The 27,437-nt window shown below is 38.6% G+C and overlaps 1 protein-coding gene across 2 annotated transcripts; it reads right to left on the minus strand.

Moving 5' to 3' along the window:
* Nucleotides 1–4,240: 4,240 nt before the first annotated feature.
* cnot6a (CCR4-NOT transcription complex, subunit 6a) lies at nucleotides 4,241–27,437 on the minus strand. Of its 2 annotated transcripts, none has more exons than XM_055179922.2 (12): nucleotides 27,275–27,437; nucleotides 25,744–25,865; nucleotides 24,020–24,206; nucleotides 23,380–23,465; nucleotides 21,811–21,912; nucleotides 21,474–21,542; nucleotides 21,115–21,272; nucleotides 13,670–13,824; nucleotides 8,493–8,647; nucleotides 8,062–8,295; nucleotides 7,784–7,986; nucleotides 4,241–6,530 (listed from the first exon to the last, which is right to left on the minus strand). In XM_055179922.2, exons 2-12 carry the CDS (start codon nucleotides 25,853–25,855, stop codon nucleotides 6,318–6,320), a joined length of 1,674 nt encoding a protein of 557 aa, XP_055035897.1. In that variant the 5' UTR covers nucleotides 25,856–25,865; nucleotides 27,275–27,437; the 3' UTR covers nucleotides 4,241–6,317. The 2 variants fall into 2 exon arrangements, with proteins under 2 accessions (XP_055035897.1, XP_055035898.1); XM_055179923.2 differs by having other exon boundaries at nucleotides 27,289–27,415.

Below are 27,437 nucleotides of genomic sequence, written 5' to 3' on the forward strand. Positions count from 1 at the left end.
AATGAAATTTGCAAACCTATTAATACAACCCAGTCATACAGACGATAGATAAGCCCATATGTAAGTTCAAATTCATTTTTAAAGCGGTCACGCCTCAAATAAAATATGTCTGTCCCAAGAGACTGTGTCAGAAAAACGTTTTTAGAAGATATTATTACTTTGGGTCTTTAAAACCAGCATACAAACTTATCGAGAAGTTTTAGAAAGATTCCCTGTGGCCCAAACCTTGAAATGAAACTTTAAAACTGATGAAGGTGAAACTCAACCTGCGAAAAACTTCAGCTTTAAGAAAACAAAATTACATTAAGATCTTCTAAAAGTATATTGTGGCCAATGTGCATTTCTGTGCTGTGAAACCAAAGATCTATCTATCTATCTATCTATCTATCTATCTATCTATCTATCTATCTATCTATCTATCTATCTATCTATCTATCTATCTATCTATCTATCTATCTATCTATCTATCTATCTATCTATCTATCTATCTATCTATGCATCCATCCATCCATCTGTCTATCTATCAATCCGTCTTTCTATCCATTCATCCATCCATTCATATAGCTGTCTGTCTGTCTGTCTGTCCGTCCGTCCGTCAATCCATCCATCCATCTATCCATATACTGTAGCTGTCTGTCTGTATGTCTATCCATCCGTCCGTCCATCCATCCATTTATCTGTCTGTGTATCCATATATCTATCTCTGTGTATCCATCCATCTGTCCATTTATCCATCCACATAGCTGTCTGTCTGTCCATTCATCCATCATCTATTTATGTCCATCAATCCATCCATCCAACCCATCCATCTATTATCTGTCCATCAATCCATTTATCTATCTATCTGTGTATGCATCCATCTGTCTATCTATCACAATCCGTCTTTCTATCAATTCATTCATATAGCTGTCTGTCTCTCCGTCCGTCAATCCATCCATCCATCCATCCATCCATATAGCTGTCTGTCTGTCTATCCATCCGTCCGTCCATACGACCAACCAACCACCCAACCAACCAACCAACCAACCAACTCATCCATCTATTCATCTGTCTGTGTATCCATCCATCTATGCATTTATCCATCCATCTGTCTATCTATCAATCCGTCTATCTATTCATCCAACCAACCATATAGCTGTCTGTCTGTCCGTACATCCATCTATCTATCTTTTTATCTGTTCATCCATCTATCTCTGTGTATCCATCCATCTGTCCATTTTATCCATCCACATAGCTGTCTGTCTGTCCATCCATCCATCATCTATTTATGTCCACCAGTCCATCCATCCAACCCATCCATCTATTATCTGTCCATCAATCCATTTATCTATTTGTGTATCCATCCATCTATGCATCCATCTGTCTATCTATCAATCCGTCTTTCTATCCATTTATCCATCCATTCATTCATATAGCTGTCTGTCTCTCCGTCCGTAAATCCATCCATCCATCCATCCATATAGCTTTCTGTCTGTCTGTCTATCCATCAGTCCATCCAACCAACCAACCCATCCATCTATTTATCTGTCTGTGTATCCCTCCCTCTATGCATGTATCCATCCATCTTACTTTCGACCCATCCCACATACGATCCACTTATCATCCCATTCATATAGCTGTCTGTCTCTCCGTCCATCCATCCATCTATCCATATAGCTGTCTGTCCCCAGGTGAAAAAGTAGTACACTTCCATAGTGTACTGAAAGTGCTTTATTTTCGCACACTAATTTTGTACTTAATATACTAAAAATTAATCTTAAGTACTTCTTAAGATTATCTAAGTGTACTTCACTGTGCTATTTTGAGACAAAGAATATGAACTAAAATGCACTTTTAACATACTATCTCTGTATTAAAAATGTATTTAGTTAACACTTGTATTAAACTTGAACTCAACTTTCATACAAAGATGGGTTTAAGTTTACTACAAGTGGTACCTAAATACATTTTTTAAATTAAAGTACACTATGGAAGTGTACTACTTTTTCACCTGGGTCTGTCTATCCATCCGTCCATCCATCCATCCAACCCATCCATCTATTTATCTGTCTGTGTATCCATCCATCTATGCATTCATCCATCCATCTGTCTATCAATCCGTCTATCCATCCATCTATCTTTTTATCTGTTCATCCATCTATTAATCTGTCCATCAATCCATCTATCTATCTGTGTAATTGTCTATCCATCCATCTATATATCTGTCTATCCTTTCATACATCCATTTATACCTGTCTGTCTGTCCTTCTGTCCGTCCATCCATCCATCTATTCATATAGCTGTCTGTCTGTCTATCCATCCATCCATCTATGTTTTTATCTGTCCATCCATCCCTCCATCCATCATCTATCTATTTATGTCCATCAATCCATCTATTTATCTGTGTAATTGTCTATCCATCCATCCATCTGTCTATACATCATCTATCCATCTATCTGTCCATCCATTTATCCGTATGTCTGTCTGTCCGTCCATCTATCCCTCTGTCCATCCATCCATCCATCGAATTATTCATCTATCCATCCACCCATCTATCTTAGGCCAAGAGTAGTGCTGCTTTGAAATCTTCCACATATGGACGTGGTTATGTTTCTCATGTTCTCATTTGCAGCACTTGGATCTCTTATTGACAAAATTTAAACAAATTATGACTGACATGATTTATTCATCTTGATGCTGCAGATGTTTGCCGCATTGCTACCCTAGACTGACTGCTTCCTGTGATGATGGTCTTGCAGGACGGTTTGTCTCCATGGTAATTGCATTAAATCACAATGGAATTGTGCCGAGGAAATGCCCGTTTACACATACAGACTGTCAGTTCAAGAATTTGGCTGATGATGTAATGCATTTTCATTCGGGTGCGATAAAAACAATCTTCACAAAACTTATTTTACGAGGCACGCTTTGGAATCTCACATTTTTGCTTTTACAGACACTATAAACACCAGAGCGTCTTACATTCACGCAGCCAAGCTTGCAGGTGGAAAAACACAAGACGAAAGTAAGTGAAAGGAAATGTGTCTATATGAAGTGCTGTGAAACAAGCACCCCATCTACTGGATAAAGCACGTCATTGGCAAACCTAAAATTGCACATCAATAAACACAAAAGTCCAAGGCTGAAACAGATATAGAATTTATTTACCATGAGTAGGAAAAAATACATAGGTGTAAAGGAAACAAGCTGACCCTGTTATAAACACATCACTACTCAGAGAACCGGAGAAACAGTGAAAGCCAAAACACCTTGTTTACCATTAGGCTATAATCCCCAACACTCTTAATGTTGAATTAAAAACAGCTGCCATTTTTGATTTTTTCAAATATCTATTATTTTACCGTATAGATATATATACTTATATATACGCAACATTCTTTTAAAACATTGTGCAAGTGTTATGCTGGTATTCCATAAATGGTAAACAAGAGTTGGTCCAGTGCATTTTAGTGACATTACCTAAATACTTATTGACTCTCAGCTGATTCAAACACAATCCTGACCATTGTACTACTACCCCTACTTGACAGAGAAAAGCAGACTATGAAACAGGAAGAGAAAACAAAGTATTTCTATGGTTAAGCCAAAAACATTTGCGCACGCAGTTGATCTGAAATAGGGGGGAACAGGTTGCAAAAGTCATTATTGCCAAGTTTTGAATATTCTGGCTGTGATGATGAGCATTACGCTAGTTTTGCTTGTCGTGCACAAGACACCACCTGAAACCACTTAAAAGAAAATAAACATGGCAATGGCAACAATATCAAAACATGCACAATTTATTAGAAGTGACTTTGCACTGATGTTGAAGAAGAAACACAGGAAGGCTAAGTAAACCATCTCTCATCCTACCCCAAACCTCACTTTCTTCCCAAGAGAAAGAAACCACTGAAAAAGTAGGAAAATCAGCAGAAGAAAAGATAGAAACGTCTGATTTCATAACCGAAACACATTTGTAAGCATTAAACTAACCAGCTCCGGTGAAACGCCACAAAGGGTCAAAGTTGCAAAGATTTTGTTGTTTGGTGACAAAACGACAACCGTCTACTTCTCTTTGACTAGAATTTGTATTTTTCTTAAAAGTATCTCGACGTGAAGGTTAGCAACAATATAAATTTATAATTCAGTGTGCCAACATTTTTACAAAAAATTTGGTTTTGAGTATTACAAAAAAGCAAAACGAAAACGACAAAAACTATTAAGATATCCATATCATAATACACACAACAACACAATTCAGTTCAAAGTAAGGAAACGTGATACATTATTTATTCACACTTTACAAAAATTCTTTTTACTACAACACCATCAGCAATCCAATATAACCAGACAAGTTGCTTTCAATTAAAACAACCAGAAGAAACAAAAACAAATTTATAGACAGACAATGCGTGGAATAAAAAGGGACACCAAAATGGAGAACTATAAGATGGTCCACCCCAGTTCACCCCGCCCCCCATTTACTCTTGCTTAATAAAAGTCATTAAAATTGACCCCTGCCTTACGGCAAAAGCGTGTTTTCATTTAAAAAAGCAATGAGTAGCTGCACCAGTGATCTACAATAAGTGCTTGTCAATCCATTTCATTTTTAAAACATGACAAAAAGAGGGGAAAAATAAACAAACGGTCAAAATTAAAATGAGACCACTTTACTGAAATGACACTCGGGCCTTGTGTTTTCTTCTTTTTTACAAGGTCAGAGTGATTTTACAGTAGTAAATCTAGCTTTACACTTGGCCTTGTGGCTGAATGCATTAAATGGCACAACGCAAGAGGAGATAACCGTGGTCGAACAGAAATGACACAGGACAAGAGTCAAAGAAATATATACCATTAAAGTGAATCGCCTGAGTCGACAGGGAGGAAGTGGCAGTAAAAACTGAGAACAGGCATGATGGGATTTCTTAAAAATGACGGTTAGCACAGCAGCTAAAATAACACCCGAACGAATATGTTTTTAGGTGAAACGATGAGGATGGTGAACGCATACAAAGATTCACTGATAGCACTGGCAGTGCGCTTAGAGTAACAAACCAGTGAGGCACACACGTTTTCGAATATCAAAGCGGGGACCACATCACTAGATATCCGCCTCAGTAGAATAACAAAGGAAGTCATGAATATGAGGTACACTGGGGAACTGCGGAGGAGGGAATAAGAAACCTCGACAAGTGCAACTTTACACAGCAGAAACCTGAAAATAAATTTATATTACACACGCTGGTCTTTGAGAATGCTCATAAGGATGAACATCTAAAACGGATAAAAATTTTGCTTTCATTTACAATACAATCATTTTTTTATCCAAATTGTGTACATATAAAAAAAATAGAAACAAAATACACTAGTTTAGGACTTTTGCTTGTATACAATCATGAAGAGAATAACAGAAAGAAACTTGGGAGTGGAAAAGAAAAAAAAAAAATCTACTGGCCACACTGATGCGTTCATTTATTCGTCCATGCATGGGATGATGTGCTTCTCTAGCCAAACTCAACAGGTCTGGGACCAGCACTCCAGGGCATATGCAAAAAACTCAGCTGCCCGTTTCGGATCATCCTTCTCTCTTAGCTGTAAACACCAGATCACTAAGGGCTCATTGGCACGTGAAACAGCAGGCCGTTTTGGCTCTTTTCAAAGCATCGCCGTAACATGATATAACTCTTTACCTTTAAGAAATGATAAGATGGACAAGGCCCACGAGGTGGCGATGGTGACCCGCTGGTGTACAGCTAGAGAACAGGCAGGACGCCCATAGAGAGGCCACAGCACCACAGAGTGCAAGTGTGAGAGTTTGGCCAGCTCTCGTTACACATTTGAAGCCCTTGGATAAAGGGTTGCTCCTAAGCTGGTGAAATTTGTATTATTCGCTCAAACTAAGCTGCTCGCTCTCTCTCTAAACTGGCCAAATTATGAGTGTCATGATAACTTGATTCTGGACTCCCTGCACGTGTTTCAAAGATATTGCCTTGTAATTATATAAAAAAGCTTTGACTTTTGTCTTAAGGTAAAACTTACATGATCGCTCAGGGCCCTTAGGGTTTCTTACGCAGTCTGGAAAAAGTACAGAACGGTAACTTGTGCCCAGAAACGCAGAGAGGGAAAAACGTGAAAACTAAAGCAGGTGGGAGGTGGTATAGATAAGACTGACATTTGCGTCTGCTTCGGTTAAAATCCGTGGGAATAAAAGTTTGAGATACCCCATCGTCTCCTCTTCAGATTCAGATTTATACACAACAGCCCCTGCCTCTTTCTTTCTCCAATGCGAGAGAGAAAAAGGAAACGCGGGCTTGAGCTCCCCCTGCTGGCTCGGAGAACTACCTGCGGACGGGCAGGTGAATGCCGTTGATGGCAGGAGGGTAGGGCAGGAGTAGCTCCAGTTGTGCAAAGAGGGAGAAGTGATCGGAGGGAATGTTGGGATGGGGGCAACCAGTGATACTGTTCTCTTGGAGCCAGTGGGGATCCAGTGGACCTAGCACGCCCAGCACGTTGAGCAACGGTTGAGAGTAGAAGATGTAATCGATGATGCCCTGAAAGCAAACGAAACAAAGTTACAATCAATTGGATGAGAGCAAATACATAAATAAAATATAGCTGCAGGCAACAAGTGCTGGGGTCAAGCCAAAAAGGGCACAGAAGAAAGTAAAGTTGAGTTTGGATGAGCAGTTTAACAATTAATAAAATATTCTCATTGGTTGCTAAGGAGTAAATTGGCAAACACCAATGATTATACTCCAAGCCATGAAAGGAATAACCCATGATGACTCATGGTATTTTTGCCTAAAACTACTGCAATAGTACATCTAAAACCTTATTTCTATCTCAAAACCACTAGGTAGCGCAATGACAAAATTGTGCACGCAACCTCAGGTCATAACTGTGTTACATCTAGCTAGTGTCATGACTAAACGCTTTAATTTAGTGAAGAAACAGTTGTATGACCATGGGGTGGCTTGATTTCAAAAGGTTTTGTTCAATTATAACGCCAACTACATTTTTTTTGTGTAGCTTTAGACTGTGGTCGTACATCAGTGTATCAAATCTGGTAAAAAAAAAATCTCTTTTCGTTGTGTAGTTATAACCATTTGTCTAAAAAACACAACATTTAAAAAGGAAATTTTTTGCTTTTTGCAATTTTCGGCCATTTCTGAACATTTTAATATAACGGCAATAGAACTTTTTGTTCAGAAGGTAATGCATTGTTCTTCCTATGATATTTGCGCGTGCTTGTTAAGTACTTTTTTTGCTGCGCAGTGTTAACCATAAGGGCGAATTCTAGCATGTTTGGTATCGCTGGGCTCTGCAACTATCAAGTCCTGTGAAAACACGTTGATCGCAGCCAAAGTTATAAGCATGTACAACATTCTTCTGACCACTAGGTGGCACTGTGGCAAAACTCAGAAAAGCTCTAGGGCAAGTTCGCAAAAGTACGTTTTACGAATAATTCAAAATAGCGGAAAATTTTTCTTGACGGAAAATGACGTCATGTGGTCCATTCGAATTGTCTTGAGCCAAGAAATCAGAGGACCGTACTGATCAGAAGTTATAAGCAAAAACATAAGTGCAACTTTGGACTGTTGGTGGCACTAGTGGTTTTGAGATAGAGACTCCAAATTTGCTGTGGAGACTTTTTAGACAGTCCTTTATAAGCGTGCCAAATTTCATAACTTTTCTATGTATGATGCTATGGGTTGCCATAGACCGCAATGGCGGAAGAATCGGAAGAATAATTCGAAAATTTATGGATACAATAGGGGTCTTGACCGCTAATAAAGTGTCTAACCTTAAAGTCATAGGTGTAGTTTGTGTAAGGCATCAGGCCGTTCTCATAAGCGCTCTTCAGCTTAAAGCCGTGCGTGATCCTGGTGCTGGATGTGCCGTTCTTTCCATTACAGTTGAAGTTGGTCAAGCTGTCGATGTATCGCAGTTCTTTGAAGTCTTTGTGTGTGCTGTCCACACCACCTGTGCTCAGGTACTCCACCACACCTGCGCACGCACACCTTTATTAGCAATCGAGTGACAGGAAAATCTGAATTTCCGAAGCGTCTGGTGGATACACACCTGAATCAGGTAGAGAGTTGAGGTCAGCGCACAGGACGAGGGGGACGGCGTTGGTTTCTCCGGAGACGGAGGACAGCTTCAGGCTGCGGGTGGCTTTGTCCACGATGTTCTTCACCTCGGACAGGAACATCATGGTCTGCACTAGTTTCACATCAGAGTACTCTGGGTCCCAGTGCATGTGGGCATTGGCCACTAGGAGGAGCTGTTTCTCCATGCCATGCAATGGCTTGCCAGCTAACAGAAGCAGAGAGGTTATTTAGCTACTGCTTACAGAAACAAAGCCATGAAAAAAAGCGTTTTGCAGTATAAAAAAGTCATATTGGTTTTGAAAAGAGAAGAATATATTCCGTATGTAAATGACAGGAAGGTCATAGTATAGAAGTTAACTTGTGAAAAACTAATAAATGTGATGATGAAAAATGAAAACAGACCAGACTGCTCCATCGTTTCTTTCCGTAGCTCTAGCAGTACAGCAACGCCGATGTTGTCCTTGGTCATCACCCTGTTTAACATGGCCTCTGATCCCTCAGAGTTTGCCATAGCCAACTGATTGAACTCCACTGTGTGTTTCTGCACCAGACTGAACCTGCTCAACACAAACAATGAGGTTAAAGACCAAACCTAATCCAGCACTTCACTTCAGTTGGCAATGTTTCATTGTCATCTAAAGGAAACCAGGGCATGTATTCATGAAAATTCTGAGCGCAGAGTAGCTCCAAGTGACAAAATTCTAGGAAAATTCTTAGAAATGTGGGCGTTTCCCCTTAGAAGGAAAGAAAAGATCCTAGTAAAGTCAGAAAGCATCTTAACCCTTAAAAAAAGGTTTTTAGGTCTTAGAATTGATCCTATAAGACACATGCTAACATCTGACACAGCACAGAAATGCCATAGGCAGAAAGAAAAAGTAATCACTACATGAACTACAGTAACTTTCGGCAACTGGAAAACTAACAACTACGCAGCAGAGATGATTTAGGTCTGTTACAGACGTCTATAAGCAAATTGATCACATATACGGACTATCGTGAACTTGACTGTAAATTTCGTCACTGACCCCTTTTTGGGGGAAATCAAACTAGATTTCTCATAGATTTCCATACAAAATAGCAGAACAAAGCAACGTTTGTACACAGCCAGCCGCCAGGCGTAAATAATAGGGATGTAACGGTATTATAAATTTCGTGGTATTGCGGAATTAAATTTTCCCAGTACAACCGTGGTCACATGATTCGATAAAACATCAGGTCTTCCGGGCAACACGTGTAGTTTTTTCGGCCAAGTGAAGCGAGTGTAGGGACGCAGGAACTGCACTTCCCATAATCCCATGTGTGCCACTCTGATGCCTCTCTACAAGTGGAGCGACAATGGCAGAAGTAAAGGTCCAGCTACAAACTTTAAAGCGTAACTAAACCCCTGGTCAGAGCCTGACTCCACTCACTGGCAATATTTGAAAAATGCAAGAAAAGTGGGCAGATCCCAACGGAGATAGAGGGGACGAACTAAGCTCGTACCAAGTGTGTGGTGAGATCGTAACAAGGGCGTGGTGAGCTTGAACCTGCTTACGTCACGAGTCATTTTTTGGACCCAACATCCAATAGGAAAATTCAACTGCAGTAGCCACCGTTCAACCTGAAGAGGGCAGCACTCAGACGTTTTTACACCATATATTGTAGTATTGAAACTTTATATCCAAATGTCAAAAAACTTACTAAAATCAATGAACAGCACTAATAAAGCATCATTCTTACAGATCATTAAACAAAAAAGTCAGCATCATACCGAAATATTACCATACAGTGAATTTTTGATACCGTTACATCCCTAGTAAATAACTTAAGAAATCACTCAGATTAAATATGTCGGGTAATTATCTGTCCACCCTGCCTGCCATAGAGCGTGAAAGATACATTAACATATTTCATTTGGTCAATATAAAAACCTGTACCTTTCATTTTCACAGCGTCAAATTTGTGTAACAACGCCATTCAGTGATTGCTGGAAATATCACTAAGGCTAGTTGTATAGCTGGACTGAAAAGTGCACTCAGTACTCTAAGTAACTTTCAAATACGAATTAAAATCATCCACTGGCTTCCCTGTTGACTCGATGAGGTACGGGTAAATGTCCGAGTAAGACACCTCTGGCCAATGGGAATGTTATTACACAAATTTGACGCTGGGAGAATGAAAGGGACATGTTTTTATACACTGTATGGAAGTCAATGGGAAGTCTAGTTTGTTTTCCCCTAAAAGTGGGCGTGAATCTGTTCAGAGACATTCTATGACGTTGCGCCGGTTGTGCGTATATACACACACACACACACAAAAATGCACACACACTCCCACATATACATATGGGATGCTGATTGAGGCAGATACCAATAAACAACAAACAACTACTGGCTGACACTGATAAATAGTTAGCAATTTTTACTGAACATGGATTGGATCTATGTAACATTCAACTGACCACCATAATAAAAGAGACACAAAGTAAGATAAAATTTTGGCGATTTTTGGTCTTCCGAGATTTTGAAAAAAGGCCAGACCGTAAACATTTTCCCAAAATACTCTGACCGCAAGGCTCACGTGAATGAGTAATCTTTCATGTGATTAACTGAACCCAGTCTCATGGAGATGCAAATAAATAGTATGACGGGTGAAAACTTGTGCAATACATACAGCAAATTCCAATTTGGTGTCCATATGATACGCCAGTCCTTCCTGTTCACTTAATATGGAGCATCCATTTTTTTTTGTCGTTTTATGTATTGGTTTATCGATTTTTTTACCATTGTCGCTTGGGTTTGGGGTTAGAACAACTTTGTGTTAAATACAATGACATCCTAACCCAAACCCTAAATCTAACCCCAACTCCAAACAACCATGGCCTAAAAATAGACAAAAACATGGAGAAACCTGTATATTAGATAACATCCTAAAGCAAATCTCAAATCTAACCCCAAACCCAAGCTAAAATGGTAAAAACTACTGCTAAAGCCCATGTTATAGTCGGACGTAACGCATCCGCATAGCCTGAGCGCAGCTCTGATTCTTCTTTGACGGTCGCGTTGCTACTGTGGTTACACGGGTGGATACTGCCTACCAGCTGTCTGCATGTGTGTTTGCACGATGACGTCGCAGAAGTATATACGAAAACCGTTGCGGCTACGCCGTATTACCCACGCACAACTATAATGAGCCCTTAACCTTTCGTAAAGTCATGATGAACTCGATTAGTTGTCTTCTCTGTCAGTAACATCCGTGACTGTTGATGTTTACATGAAAAGAACGCAGAGTTAAAACACTTTTCACTGTTATGTGAGAGAGGACACGCCAAGCGCTCACAACAATAAGCAGTTTTAAATCGTAAAAAAAAAGGAAATGGAAACATGAAAAATATATTTGTAGCGGCCAGTGTTGATTCTGTCGCGGTTCGCCACATAAATAAATGTATGGGAAACACTGGACATGAAACTTATTGCCTTCACGCAGTTAATTAATAAACAATCAGTATCGGCCTCTCATGCTATTTCTTGATGGTTTTGAAATGATCAAACAAAAATTGGCCGATACGTATAGACCGCCTGTAAATATGTACATATACATACACACATAGTGCTGGGTGATGATTATAGTTTTATTGGAAAAATTATCATCATCTAATGTCTGCGTAATGCTGTGCAGTCATTTTGCAGACGCCGCACTCTGTTCTGGTTTACAATCACAGTGGCAGTTTGTCAATCTGAAAGCTGCAGCCTCCAAAGGTCGCATTTGTAGGCTGCATACATCATCAAAAAGTCTCAATTCAGAATATTAACAGTTATAAAGTTGACTATTATTCTTAGTTAATCATAAATTGATGTAATATGCTTATGACCTCCGCAGGCTGCAGCGTTCCAATTGAAAACTGGCCACTGTCACAGACTCAGTTTGACTTGGAGGAGTGGAGTAAGAAAAATGAGTGACAGTAGCTGGGTTTGAATCCAAATGTGAAAAAAAAATGCAAATTAGGTGCGTTCCCATCAAGTTGTTTGAGCAAATGACGATTGTATTGGTAACCTAGTGTAGTAACTAACTGTAAACGAAACAAGGCATGCTTAGAAAATGGAGACAGGACTGCATGCAGTCATGATGGGGCAAGTTATTCATTTATTAGCAGTGCAGCTTGTAATTCCCAAACTAAATGCTGTGCACTGAAGGAATGCAGCAGCATTAAGACGACGTTGTGATATTGATTTTACTACTAATATTCTAATCTCTATTCAAACTCGATTGAGCACTTGTTTGGAAAGTATGTGTCATGTTCTGAATAAAAAGTATTAAAAAAAAAAAAAACACCTGTCTGGTTTTTACAACTTTTGTCCAGGAGCAAAAATCTTGTGAATTTTTTGACCATATCAACCAGTCCCATACACGCACATACATACATACGTGATTCTCACGAAACCATTGAAACACCCCGGCACTAATGATTTTAGCTTTAAAATGTGTAATATAGTAACATTAAAAAGCATCAGAATTAACACAATACTGTGTTCTACCTTGCACAATGTGTGATTTCAACATAAGAATTTATAATTGTAAATTTTATCTCATTTTCTGCTGAAATTCTCATTACCGCAATGTGTCCGGCTGTGTTTGAACATGGGTTATGTTGTAATTTAATCAAATTAACACAAAAATATTTAGAAAAAAAATAAATGGATGTTTTGCTAGACTACTTTAGATGACAGAAAAAATATTTACTGAATATTCATGTATAATAATAATGAAGAACAATTAGGAAAATGATGTGTCCATGCCTGATGTTCTCATCCTCCGCAACACTTTTTGAGAACAGTTTAAGCAGACAGAATTTTAATAAAGTTTGATTTTGAGTAACCAAGCACATGGACCAGTTACTTCAAGATGACTACCAGGTAAGATCATTTTTTTACAGTTAATTGAAATATTGTCTTGTCAGAATGCTTACACAACATTTTGATTATCATTACCGCAACAGATGCTTATTAAATGTTAATTTAATGAATAGAAGCATAATACTTTGATTTTAAATGCATGTGCAGAATCTCCAAATTATGTTCTTTCAGGTTTGTCATGTCATTTTGAAAATATGTCAGTGTCATGTTTTCTGACTGTTGCGGTAATGAGATTTTTTAGGACTAATTTTTAAAATTATGTTACAAAAAGTGTTAAATGATAAGTAAAAGTTTTTAAATTAATGTTCCCATTTACTCCAGACTTTGTTTTTCAATGTCTGGTGGGAAAAAAAGTAAATTTAAGCAATTTTTACATTTTCATGCTTGACATGTTTAAAACCAAGTTTTTGTGAGAATCACCCACATACATACATATGCCCTAGATCAGGGGTGTCAAACTCAGTTCCTGGAGGGCCAGTTTACCTACAGAGTTTAGCTGCAACCAGCCCCAACACACCTGTCTCGAAGTTTCTAGTAATCTTAAAAGACCTTGATTAGCTTCATCAGGTGTGTTTGATTAAGACTGGATCTAAACTTTGCAGAGACACCGGCCCCCCAGGAATTGAGTTTGACACCCTGCCCTAGATGCTTTAAGTAAAACTGAAGGCCTGAGGCCTGAATACTTACTTATCGGTTTTGTAGAAGACAGCGCAGCCGTCCACATGTTTGCGGTCGCACTCCGACATCGTTCTTGCTCGCGACTTGGGGCTGAAGAATCCTTCATAACCCTGTTCTTTTAGCTCCACCAGAAAGTAGTTGTAGTACTGCTCTGTTTCCACTTCCTATTAGGCACAAATAAAACAAAAAGGTTATTAAAACGCAACCAGAAGTAAAACCAAGGGACAACCTTTTGGTCTCCATCGTGAAGCCAACAAGAAAGTGACAAACTGCAATTTAAAAGGGAGTCAATCTCATAGACTAGAGCTGGGCAGAAAAAAAAAAATCGCCTGCAATTCTCATGTGCATCTCATCAGTAAAGCCGGTTCGGTGATTAGTAGTAAATCGCTATTACCTGCTTTCAGATGGAGCGATATTTACTACACAGAGCTGTATTTCACAGAGAAACTAGGCAAAAATCGCATACATTATTGAAGGCGATTTTCCACAATTTTCAACTTCACAGCAGAAATTAATGTGCCAAGTACAGCCTTGTGCAAAAAAGTGTTTTTGATCTATAGAGCTAATTTTGGCCTCCATGACAATTGTGAGGAGGTGATTATTTTTGTAACATCAATTTAAAGGGCGTGTTGGAGGTTAACCACCACTGTCGATTAATGGGTACATAAATAACTCAAGATATGTATATGATTTTTAAAATGTCTCAAAAATGGTCTTAAAGACCATTTTTTAAGTTTTTGGTATTAACGTTTTTTTTTCCCGCAATACGACGATGACGTCACATTGGGGAGAAGTGGATGAAAGCCTCAGCCAGAACCATAGAGAAATAGATGAGCATTTATTGCCGTTTAATACTTTAGTATGATATATGTGGAGATAAATAAAACTTTGCAAATCTGCTGATTTGACCCATTCATGTCCTGACCACCAGAGATTTTTAAACATTCTTGATTCACACTTACTTGTCTACCAAATAATATCTAAAATATATTGTTTTGTGAAATAAAAAGATGCTTTGTTATATTGTTTAAGCCATCATAACGAATCACACAATCATTTTATACGGATCCGACCGCATACATACTGTAATAAACAGGAGTTCGGTGGATTTTTACTAGAGCCCGACCGATATGCGTTTTTTCGGGCCGATGCCGATACAGATATTAGGGAGTAAAAAAAGACCGATAACGATATATCGACCGATATTCTTTATGTGTACATTATAGTTCAGTATATACTACAGTATATTATACTAAAGTACTGTACATAGAATACACGATATACTTTAACATAATATACTATGAATAAATACAATGCAATGCAATGATCACTCACAAATGTGGTGATCACTCACAAATGTGGTGATCCAACACTTATATTGATGTGACAAAGATATGTACTATAGGCAAGAAGTTATCAGTGCACTAAACAGTAAACTTGACTTATTATAAATAACTTTAAAACACAAACAGAACAAAATACATAAAACTTGCATCATTTGCAGTTTTGACGAGAATAACGTTATAAAGAGAAACTTATGAAGTCATTGATTAAAGGCGGAGTCCATGATGTTTGAAAGCCAATGTTGATATTTGAAATCACCTAAACAAACACGCCCCTACCCCAATAGAATCTGAACCTTCTGTTGATAGACCGCCCCACACATACGCAACCCGGCATTTTATTTGATTTGATTGGCTATAAGTGTGTTTTGGTAGTCGGCCCGTCTCCTTTTCAAACGCGTTTTTCAAACATCGTGGACTCCGCCTTTAATATTAGCTTTACAGTAAGTTGTGTACTACACAAATTAGTTAGCCACTCACAGTTACGAAGACAATGCTTGACGGAGCACATACTAATGTACGCTATGTTTAATGTTGTGCACAACGTTTTTATAACACAAACCCAGGGTTCCGTGCAAACTTTAGACTTTAATAAAACTAAAGCGTAAACGCTCCGCCTCTTTTATTTAGCAAAGGTGTAGAGTTGCGCGATCTTATTGAATCAATTGCTCTGAAATGAGCGTGTTAACTAACAACACAAGCAGCAGTAATCTCATATAGTGTTATATAAGTGCACGGCTGCGCGTAGTTTAATCGTGTCATTTCTCCGTCTCGCGTCATTTCTCCCGCTTGCGTTTTAACTCGCAAGTCGACAAAGAGACGGATTAAAAACACCAAATGTAAGCGGGAATGCGTCTCTCTTGTCCATTGATAATCCAATCGACCAAAGCGCGTCTTAATACCAGGTGTAAAAATGTTGTGAAGAAGACACTGCGTGACTGCAGCCACCTGAACTGAGAGACTGACTGAAGAGACGGGGGTGGGGGATTGGCTGGTGTCACTACAGTGAGTGATCTGGGTCGCCATTAGCAACCAGTATGGCGCACTCTGCTGGACAAACAAGTACTTACATCTTTCAAATGCATTTAATGTGTTCTGTAACAAACGTTCATATCGGCGCATATCTGCGGCTTATACGCCGATACAGATATATCTACGACATGCTCATATCGGCCGATAAAATCGGCAAAACGATAAATCGGTCGGGCTCTAATTTTTACATCAAAGGACGACAGACTATGCCATTTGAGGAGGAACCGCTAATTGATCACCGTATTTTTATAAATCCTGGACATGGTTGGACCTGCCGAACGGGTTGAGCACTTTTATATACTTTGTTGAGCAGAGAGGCTATACAGTTTGACCAGCGGGCTGCGGCCGCACATCAGGCCGCCAGACAATGTAGTCAATATAACTCGCAATGTACTGTATAACTATTATCAGACCAGCCCACCGGGAAAGTCCCGACTCTCCTGATTGCCACTCGGCTACTGGCTGTAGCAGGGGTGGGCATCGAGGGCCACAGTCCTGCAGAGTTTAGCTTCAACCTTAATCAACAGGGGTGCAAACTCATCAGGGCTGAAAAAGGTGACGAAGACACAAGCGTTCAATATATATATATATATATATATATATATATATATATATATATATATATATATATATATATATATATATATATATATATATATATATATATATATATATATATATATATATATATATATATATATATATATATATATATATATATATATATATATATATATATATATATATATATATATATATGAACATACATGTATGACATACATACATGACATACATACATAATAATATATAATTTGTCATTTATTTATTGTAAATCTTATTCATTTTAGCATTTTAATTTAAATCAAATTTGAAACTGTTAGCATTAGTTAATGCAACATCAATTACTAATACCAATTACTGTAATGACATAAACAAGAATTTATAAATGCTTATATTAGGGATGCACCGAATCCAGATTTTTTAGGTTCGGCCGAATCCCGAATCCACCGTTTAAGATTCGGCCGAATCCGAATACCGAATCATACTCGCATCCTTATTCCATTAACACAGTAAAACACATTAATGAAGTAAACAACGTCCACAGCAGTGTATTTTTCATTTTATTTAATTTTAACTGTACATTATGCCAGGATGACAAGTTGGAAAAACTATTTTGACAATTACCATAAGCCTAGGCTATGCATTATGAAAGCGATGCATTGCGACAAGCTCGTTTTTCCAATAAGCAAGCAGCTCCTCGCTGAAAACTATATTTAACTTTGAGTGAGAAGCTCCGCTCGTCAATGTCAGTTTTCACACGGCCGTCCAATTACAGTGGAGGAGGGGCGGGACATTACCACAGCAACCAACCGGCTCACAGCTGAAGCATCACTGCGACCAAGCGCTCGGCTGAAAAACAGCTGGCATTTGGCGTCCTCAAGGCGTTTTCAGCCGTGTTTAAAAGTTTTGGTGTGTCCAGCCCCTAAGGCTCACCGAAAGAAAAAGCTCATCTCCACATCAGCACCCGATGTGTGTAATCAACGGCCGCGTGACGTCAAACAGCGTAGCGCAAGCCTAGGGTTCGGAGGAAAAAAAAATCTAGGATTCGGCCGAACCCGAACCCCGTCAAAAAGCCCAGTATTCGGCCAAATCCGAATCCTGGATTCGGTGCATCCCTAGCTTATATACAATATAATGTTCATTTTTCGTTCATAATGCATTTACTAATGTGAACAAATACAACCTTTTTGTAAAGTGTTACAAAAATGTGCGTTTTTATTATTATTTAGTAGTACACATAAACAAATAATTTAGTGTTTTTTCTGTTCCACAGTCATAGCTCTAAGAATATGAACCCTGAACGAGCAACTTGAATCAAACTCGTGTACAATTCGACGTACAAATGTTATTAAAGGTAGAAAAGTGATTTAGTTAAGAGCAGTGAGAGATTTTCACTCAATACTGTTTGATTAACACGAGTGACAGACAGGAGCAAAATTAGGTAAATCCCCTTTAAGACCGAATTCTGACCCTGGATCTAATATACTGTTACACATGTGTTTTCTCTTTTAGCTGTTTACTTTCTCTTAAGCCCTGAATTGTCGTGTTTATATGAGGACAGTTGCAAAAACGCATTTTTGTATTAAAGGCTAATACAGCGGCTAATACAGCGGCAAAAATACTCACAAGCTTAATGAGAAGCGGATACGCTGCTTTCACGCTCCTCTCAAACAGAAACAGGTATATAGCGCATATAGCACTGTTGTTTGTGTTTCAATGTCTTAAAATCACCTAATTTAAAACTGCGGTGTACAAATGTTAAGCTTTTATGACCACGCGCACAGCAACGTGAAGTGGGCGCGTAACCCCGAATGAGAAAATACTACGAGTTAAGTTTGTGCGCTCAATCTGCAGACTGCTTAAACTTCGGCAGCAAATGAGGTGACTATAAATCGTAAAACATAACCCGCCAAACTGGCTAGTAATTTGACATCGTTACCACAATAGCTGGACATGATTTTCATAATTTCATTTACTACTACCCTGTCGCAGACCCCCCTCATTTTCAAAAACTCATCGGATCTAGACGAATCACAAGAATGACCTATTTTGGATCAAAAACTGCGAATTTCGCCGAAAGGTGACAAGTTTGCACCCCTGAATCAAACACACCTGAATGTCATTTCCAAACAGTCCTGAAGACTTCAATTAGATTGTTCAGCTGTGTTTGATTAGGGTTGGAGCTAAACTCTGCAGGGCTGTGGCCCTCAGGACCAGGAATTGCCCACCCCTGGGCTGTAAGGAAGTGAGTGCGTTTTGGTCGCTGGTCGAGGCACTTACCCCGCGACCAGATGTGACGTGCCTCACTCAGCTTCAAGGATTTAAGGCATGCTGGCTGAATCTGTTTGTGCTGAAGATCCGCTAAACCCATTTCAGCAGGATCATGGTCCCCCTCAAGCCAGCACGCACGAGTATGTTAAGTGTCTATCCATCTATCTATCCATCCATCTATCTATCAGAATCCTGTACTTTACTCATCTCTCTAGTCACTCTCAATGGTCTTAAGGCGGCTTTGGTAAATTCTCTCCCCAACGTGACGTAATGCAATGCGTTAGGGGAAAAAGAAGAATCATTGCAAAGCGCTTATCAACAAGCAAATTGCAAAAATTTGTTGAAAAATGTACCCTTCAACATGCACTTGCAATTATATTAAGCCTTAAAGTTCTGCATGATTGAGGTGAACAGGTGAGCTGCCACTGCATGCTTTGCAAACAAAAAAAGCTGTAAAAAACAGATGTAGCGTCCATGACGTCACCCACAGGTTTTTGAATAGTCTAAAGGCCAATTCACACCGGTCCAACAACAACTGCCAACAGGGTTTCCACACTGACCCGACAGACACATCGGTTGGCGTTTGTTGGATCAGTGCGAATTGGACTTAAGGGTGAAACCCATCTTTTTGTTGCATATGCAAAACAGTAGTTAAATGTGTTAAAATCTACAAAATGTTTAAAGGTGTTCTTGGCTAGGGCTCCACGATTAATCGTTTTTAAACCGAAATCGCGATGTGAATGGATGCGATTTTCGAATCGCAAGAAATGCGATTATTTCGATTCAAAACTATTAAATATAACAATCATCTAGTACGCAGTTTTTGACAGTTCGCTTCATGCGCATTTTACTTTTGATGCAGTTTAGACCAATAGAGTGCATGAACACTGAGGTGCTGACTACAGTACACGTCATCACACCATTTGGAAAACATGAGCGCGAGCAGCAGTTCAACTCCTCAACAAAGTGTACGGCCATATGATTTCCGCGATGCGGAAAACACGGATAGAATCGCGAAATGCATACAAATGGAATTAACTGCACAACGCGGAATGTCATGAAGTTGGCAGATTTTGGATTCAGTCATTTTAAAAACGCATTATAACTCATTAACCGGCAAATGAAAGGACAGAAATGAGCGAAAACATTTCCCTTTTGTGTAATGTTGGACTTAAAGTAAGGTGTATATACGTCCGTTTCTCGTCATGCATCGCAAACAATGACAAACGCCTCATCAGACTATAAGCAGGTTTCATTAAAGCCCGGAACACAGCAGACGAAAGAGGTACATTATACTTTCTTGCACGCGCACATCTGCACCGCTTTGAATATTTACAGGCATGAGGGTTCATGAAGCGCGCACACAGAGAGCAGTCAGCACACGCGTGATCACTAAACTTAAGTTTTCTTTCTTGTCTAAGTGAACATAAACAGCTGGATGTTTATCAGTAGGCTATATTGAAGCAGAGCAGTTTTAAAGCTGTCTTGTGTCTTAAAGTGACAGTAACCTGGTGCTTTCTGTGTCAGAAATGTTTATTACACACCAAAAATTAAAATCACTCCTTACTCTTAACTGAACAAGCTTCTGCAGCTCCACATTTAAAATCCTACAGTGAGGACTGTGCAGTGTTTTATTTGTATTTTTTGCTTATGTTAAATCATAGATTCTAATAACTAATATATTTACATTTATTACAGATGCCTGAAAAGTAAAACAAGATGAGTATAGTCTTATGATTAAAAGAAAAACGAAACATTTGCTTGACAGATGCATTGTTGTAGTGACAGCCAAAATACATTGGCCTCTATGTTATTTTAAATAAAACTTTCAAAAAAAAATTTTTAAATTGTATTTTTTTTAATGTTCTTAGATTAAAAAAAAAGTTTGTCTGCAGAATAGCAAAGTCCTGCAGACAACTTGGTACAATGTTTAAGAGGTTTTAAATAAACAGTAGCACAGCAACTTTCTTTGGTGCTATTAAAACCACCACAACAAACCTGGATGTACCTCTTTTATTATATACTAATGAATCGCACTTTAAATCGCGAATCGCAATTTTGATCAGAAAAATCGCAATTAGATTTTTTCTCCGAATCGTGCAGCCCTATTCTTGGCGTATATTTTTTTGTGTAATCACCCAGAATGAACTTGCTATATGACAGTCATACCAATTAAACAAATGTAAAAAAAAAAGGAAACAACAACATGTCCACCACCATAAAGTTTTGCAAGTGTGACTAACAAACCTGTAAGCTGATGATGTCTGCGCCGCAGCTAAGGATCTCCTGCATGATAGCCTTCTTCCTGTATTCCCAGTTGAGGGCCCAGGAAGGACAATAGCCGTAGAGCTGACGTGTGGCATATTTATCACACAGCACGTTGTAGCACATTACAGAGAACAGAACTAAAGGTGACAGAAGAAAGATTATATAAAAAAAATCTCATTAAATAATTTCTTATTCTTTGTGCATTAAAATTATAATAGAAAAATGCAAAACATTTTCTGGAAACTGCAACAGAACTCCAGAAGAAAAGGGAAGTGAAAAGGTTAGCGGTGCATTAAGGTTTGCATAACACACCATGAGACAAAGTTTTGATCTCTTACCTGCTGGCCGCGTCCTATCTGGCTCCTGCAGTGCCATCCACGAGCGAGGTGGTGGCTGTTCTACAGATACTGTAAAAAGAAAACCATACACTCAGCAAGTGAACCTTTAAAAAGAAAAACGAGCAGTGACTCAATGGGAAGGAAATGTCCTGACTGCACTGCTATGCAAGAACATAGTAATTATCTGCACAATAATTCAGAGCGAATCAAAGCAAGCGTTCAATCAGACAACAACGCCACCATGACTCATTCGAGTGCATGAAATTAATCATGTACAAAATAAAAGCTTTCCAGTGCCTGCTGAATGAGCGGGGCAGATGCACGACTGCAGACTCACCGCGTTTGGTGCCTGCGAGATTGTCCAGCAGGTAGTTCAGGAGCCGGCGTGTCCCATCGGGCTCTTGGTAGAGGCTCATGATTTCTTGTGCAAGAGGGTTTCCTACAAAGCACAGCAAGACATGAAGCAGTGACATTATAGGGATAGTTTACTCAAATGACAATTTGGTCATTATTTATTCGCCCTCATGTTGCTGTAAACCTGTATGAGTTTTTTATTTTGTTTTGATAAATGATGCACACAGTTGACTCCCATTGTTTTGTTTTCTACTATGGAAGTCAATGGGTACTGTCAACTGTGTGCTTACCATCATTTAAAAAAAAAAATCTTGATTAATCTACTGCAGAATAAAGGTTTTTGTTTACATCATATATGTGTGTGAACTGTGAATAATAATTGTGTATAAATAAATACACACACGCGCATGTATGTATTTAAGAAATGTTTAAATTTGTATTTTTATGCATAATTAACATTATATATAAATTAGGGCTGTCAAAAGATTAATCGCGATTAATCACATACAAAATAAAAGTTTGTGTTTGCAAAATGTTTGTATGTACTGTGTATAACATTATGTTGTTTAGATATAGACGGTTTCAGCAGTAACAACATAAACAAGCTGCTGTCGCGGTCCGCAGTAACTTCCGGTAAACTCCGCTAATAATAAATAACAACAAAGTACTTTAAACGTAGTTTATTTATATAACAAGCAAAAAACAACAACACATAGATTACCTAGGAAACCAAAACATTTGTTATTTTTGACGAGGGATTTGTTCAAGAGATCAGTTTAGCAACTAGTTAGACCATTAAAAAAAACGAAACCGGAAGTAAGGTTTGGATCCAGACGTGTATCACGTGCGTCCGATGAAAGTCTATATTTATAATATACAATATATAAAAATATATATAAAAACACCATGTAAATGTTTCTTAAATACAAACTTTAACGTGTATGTATTTATATATAAAATAATTACACACAGTGCACACACATAAATTATGCAAAAAACTTATTTTGTATGCGATTAATCTTTTGACAGCCCTAATATAAATATAAATACTTAACTTTAAGAAGAAATATATATTTATAAATTATATATGCATGCATGCATATTTATTTATATATACACATAATAATAATAATAATAATAATAATTATTATTATTATTATTCACAGTTCACACACATGATGTAAACAAAAACCTTTATTCTGCAATAGATTAATCACGATTAATTGCTATGCATCCCCAGTTTGTAACAACATAAGGGAGAAATGACAGAATTTCTATTTTTGGGTGAACTATCCCTTTAAGAACAGAAAAATAGCTATTCATTAATAACAGTGTGATCATCATAGCATAGATCCTCCTAAAACTACATCAATCGGCCCATATGGAAACTGCACCTGCATATAGCTCACAAGACTCCAAACATCCATTATTTATGAATAACTACATATGATGTTTGTTTACTGGCATGTCTCACAAATTCTGACTCCAAAAATCTGGTTGGGCATGCCCATAACAGCTTGAATTTTTTATGGTTTACCAAGGGAAGCAGTACCTTTTAACCCCAATGTTTGTAACTGAAAGAGTTTTCCAAGCTCAAAAGGCAGAACTCGTAACTGGTTGTTATTTAAAAGCAGTTCCCTGTGAAAAGAGAGACAAAAATCACACATCAAAATGAAGAGAAGACAAAGCGCCAGCATCCAGGGTGGTTTCTAAAGTGATCAAATATTGCATAAAAGCCACATGGTACAAAAGAGCCTCCATACTGCACAGGACCCATTATAGCCTGGTGCATTTCCAATGTTGGATGTAATCCCAACCACTTTCAAAGGATCCTAATACAGTTGCATTCCAGCTCCTCTCAAAACATGATTTATAACCAAGCAGAGCAGTGGTAATCACACTAGCAAACATATTTCAACCTGTGACAAATTAAATGGATTCAGAGTGAACCACTATGTCACCCACGGCACTGTTATCAGACAGGGGGCGCCTGGAGACATTAGCGCCACCTCTGAAGAGGGCGGGACCCAATTAGCCATATGCTTGGGACAACTAAACTCACATAACTGCAAGTACAGGGCTAAAAACTGCTGCCAGTTAGGCCTACAGCAATGGCCTTGTTCATCCACCTTATATCACACACCACAATTTAAGCCAGATCGTGCGGTTCACAGCATGCATTAGCTTCTCACCTGAGAGATACCATGTTGCCTAGTTCGGCGGGCAGGCTCCTGATCTTATTGGACGAGAGGTCCAGGTACACCAAGTTGTGTAGTTTGGCAATGTCGGGCGGGATACGTGACAGTGAGTTATCACTGATATGAAGCGCAGTGAGGTGGGTGAGGGACCATAATGATGAACTCAAACTCCTTACTTTCCCTGCAATCATGTCAGAGCACAAAAAAACATCAATAAGTCATGTGCTTAAATTATAAAAGGCTAATGGTAAATTATATACCCAAACGTTCAACAGTAGACAAAGCCAAAATAGTTTTTCGTTATTAAAGGGTTATTTCACTCCAAAATGACAATTTTGTCATAAATCACTTACCCCGTGTCGGTCTAAACCAGCGTACAGACACAGAATACACTGGCAAGTTTTTTGCGCATTTATACAGGTTGTTTAAGTATTGTTCACAATGTTTACATGATGGCTTCAATAAAAAAGCAGAAAAAAAAACATTGGCCACTGTGTCAGTAGGTGATCAGCAGCATGCACCATAGTCTCCGCATGAATGTGCACTGAAGGACCAAGGAGGAGAACAAATTGTTTCATAAAATTGTTCATTTTGTTTTCTTTGCACAAAAAAAGTGTTCTCGTCGCTTTATACTATTATTATTAAACTACTGATGGAACATGAACCTTTTTGACGATGTCTTTACAATTTTTTCCCAGAAAAGAATGAAATCAAACTGCAGTCACAAGTAGGATTAGTCCAATCGATCAGCCGCAGATCGATATTAGCCGATCATTGCATTAAATTATTCGATCGGTGCTTGCTACATTTGCCCATCTCATGAACCGATCTTTCTGTTTACTTTTGTCATCGATTGCAGACGCATGCCGCACTCGGGTCCTAACAGCGCAATGCGTCTTTATATCCTCATCAAACAGCCATACAACACATCAATCGTGGACACTGCATCTTCATGTTGAAAGTTTATTATTTTCATGCGTTTTAAAGTTTTGACAGTTTAAACTTTCATTTTACTTGGTTGCTTTTGTCTGCGTACACCGAACACGTGTGCACAGACAGCCAGTCAGCATCGCACGTGTACGGAGCAATCTCGGTCACGTCTTAAAGCTACAGTAACCCTTATTTAAACCCTTAGTTAAAGATAACTTTCAATAAAATCACTCTCTGCTCTTGACTGAAGAACAGTTGTACTACAAATGTGTGTATATTTAATTCAAAAGACTGAAGTTTAATTATCATTACTTTTAACAAACATAAAGGCGTATTAAATTGCTCTTTGCTACCTAATTACTGCAAGTAATATCATATAACACCAACATAAGGCAACATCTGTGGCAACAAAATTTAACAGCTACAATCATCAAAGAGCTTGCATATCAGCTTGAAGAATCTGTATCAGCATTGGTAACGGACGATCATGAAGACAACAAATCGTTACTTGGTATCGGCTACGAAAATCCTGATCAGAGCATCCATAGTCACAAGCCTCCGTCTTTTCATAAAAAATATCTAAAAATGTGTTCGGAAGACAATCAAATGACTTGGTGGTTTAGAACGACACAGGGGTAAGTGATTTATGATGAAATTGTCATTTTGGGGCGAACTAACCCTTTAACCAACTTTATAATTTGGCATCAATCCAAAAGAAAAGTTGCCATGAGGCCAATGTCACTATTTAACGTTGACTATAAAATCCCTTATAAGAGCCCCAAAATTACCAACAATCTCCAGCTCTGCCCAATATGACTTCTTCCCATTGGCCGCCTCCTCGCTTGACATTATTGTGTACATCCGCCTTGGGTCTGGCGGATCATATTTTTCCTTGGGCATCCCTGTAACACTGAAACAAAATAAAACAACGGTCACTTTCACTACAATATCCCATGCACTTTTGATATCAGTCTTGTCTGCACAGGATGGTGTTATGTAAGTGCAATTGTGCAAAAAAGGTAAAAAAGTTTAATAATGCACATGCAGCTTTAGAAAAAAGCACGAAGCAGAAATGGAGACGTGAACACAAAGGATCAATAGCTGAGGGGATTTTTCCATTACGCCTAAGACAAATGGGCATAGTTGCGCGCTTCTCAACATCACCAGCACGCCTCTCAAATTTACATAAACTCGGCTTAATTTAGCATTACTACATAAAGAATTTAGTACGAGGGAATGTTTAAAACTTTATCCATTGAAATAATACGCAGAAAAAGTGGCACGTCACGAGTCTTGTTTATTCACGTGCAGCTGGCACATAGTATATACAGAGCTAAATCTTGTCAATCATTGCATTAAAGAAAATAAAGTAGTCTCGTTAAAACTATTATGATCTGAAGCGCTTGCCAAATCGACTTTTAACTCATATTACAAGAAACTAAGGTGCAGCCGAAATCCTTGCCGTCATCAGAAACCGCACTCCGACTAAACACAGCGCCCTTATGTTTCCATTACATAACTTCACCATTAATCGCTAACTAGCCAGTTAAACAGCAAGCCATGTGCAGGTCACTTTAGGCCTTTCATCATCGCAGTGCAACTCAACCCAAACAAAACACCACCACCACCTCGTGTTTATTTCCCAGAGCCACGTTACAGAGCTAAGAGAGTTAGCTGTGAGCCCAAGAATCATTTCAACAACATCTACTCAGATAACTTCAACCAACAAGTGTCGATTAACCAATTAAGAGAAAGTCATTACGAAATTAAACAGCTTTTAATCGTACTGTGTGCTTGTCACAGATTTGCAGTTTAACTAATGAAGTGAGTTAGCGTGATCAGACCCCCTACGACTGAGTTAACCGTTTACGTGAGGGAAGCACTTTGCATTTTCACTAAGTTAATTTGTAACGTGTCTGTAATGCGCCTACGCATAATAAAGCGTTTAATCATTTTAATGATCAAATAAGAGACTCTTGTTAGCTTCATCATTGACACAGCATGCTGCTTACATAATAAGCAACCACCAAGACATCAACCTGTAAGACCGTTTGATGGATATTTTTCACGATCTATTACATTTTCAAAGCGATTACACCATATTGGTGACAATAGAAAGAATTAAGTTATTAGCTAATCAGTTTCTCTCGATTTACACTGACCAAATTAGCTCGGGCTAGGCTAAACAGCTAACGTGCGATTGTGCATTTTACAAAACTAAACTAACATTTTAACAAAGATATCCAAGAGAAAACACACGCGCCGCTTTGTACAGAATTAAATAAAGTGTAAAACGCCCAAAACACGCATTCGCTTTACCTGTAAGCTCATACCAATTCACAAAGACGAGTGCGCGTTTCCTTTGTTTCTGATCCGCTGCTGCTGTTTCTCACTGAAGGCAAACAAGCATCATGGCGGCCGTGAGAGTTTCGGGGCACGATAAGAAGCGCTTTCCTCATTGGCTGACACTGGAACGAGCCAT

Source organism: Misgurnus anguillicaudatus, chromosome 9 (assembly GCF_027580225.2).
Source record: "Misgurnus anguillicaudatus chromosome 9, ASM2758022v2, whole genome shotgun sequence".
Classification (NCBI taxonomy): domain Eukaryota; kingdom Metazoa; phylum Chordata; class Actinopteri; order Cypriniformes; family Cobitidae; genus Misgurnus; species Misgurnus anguillicaudatus.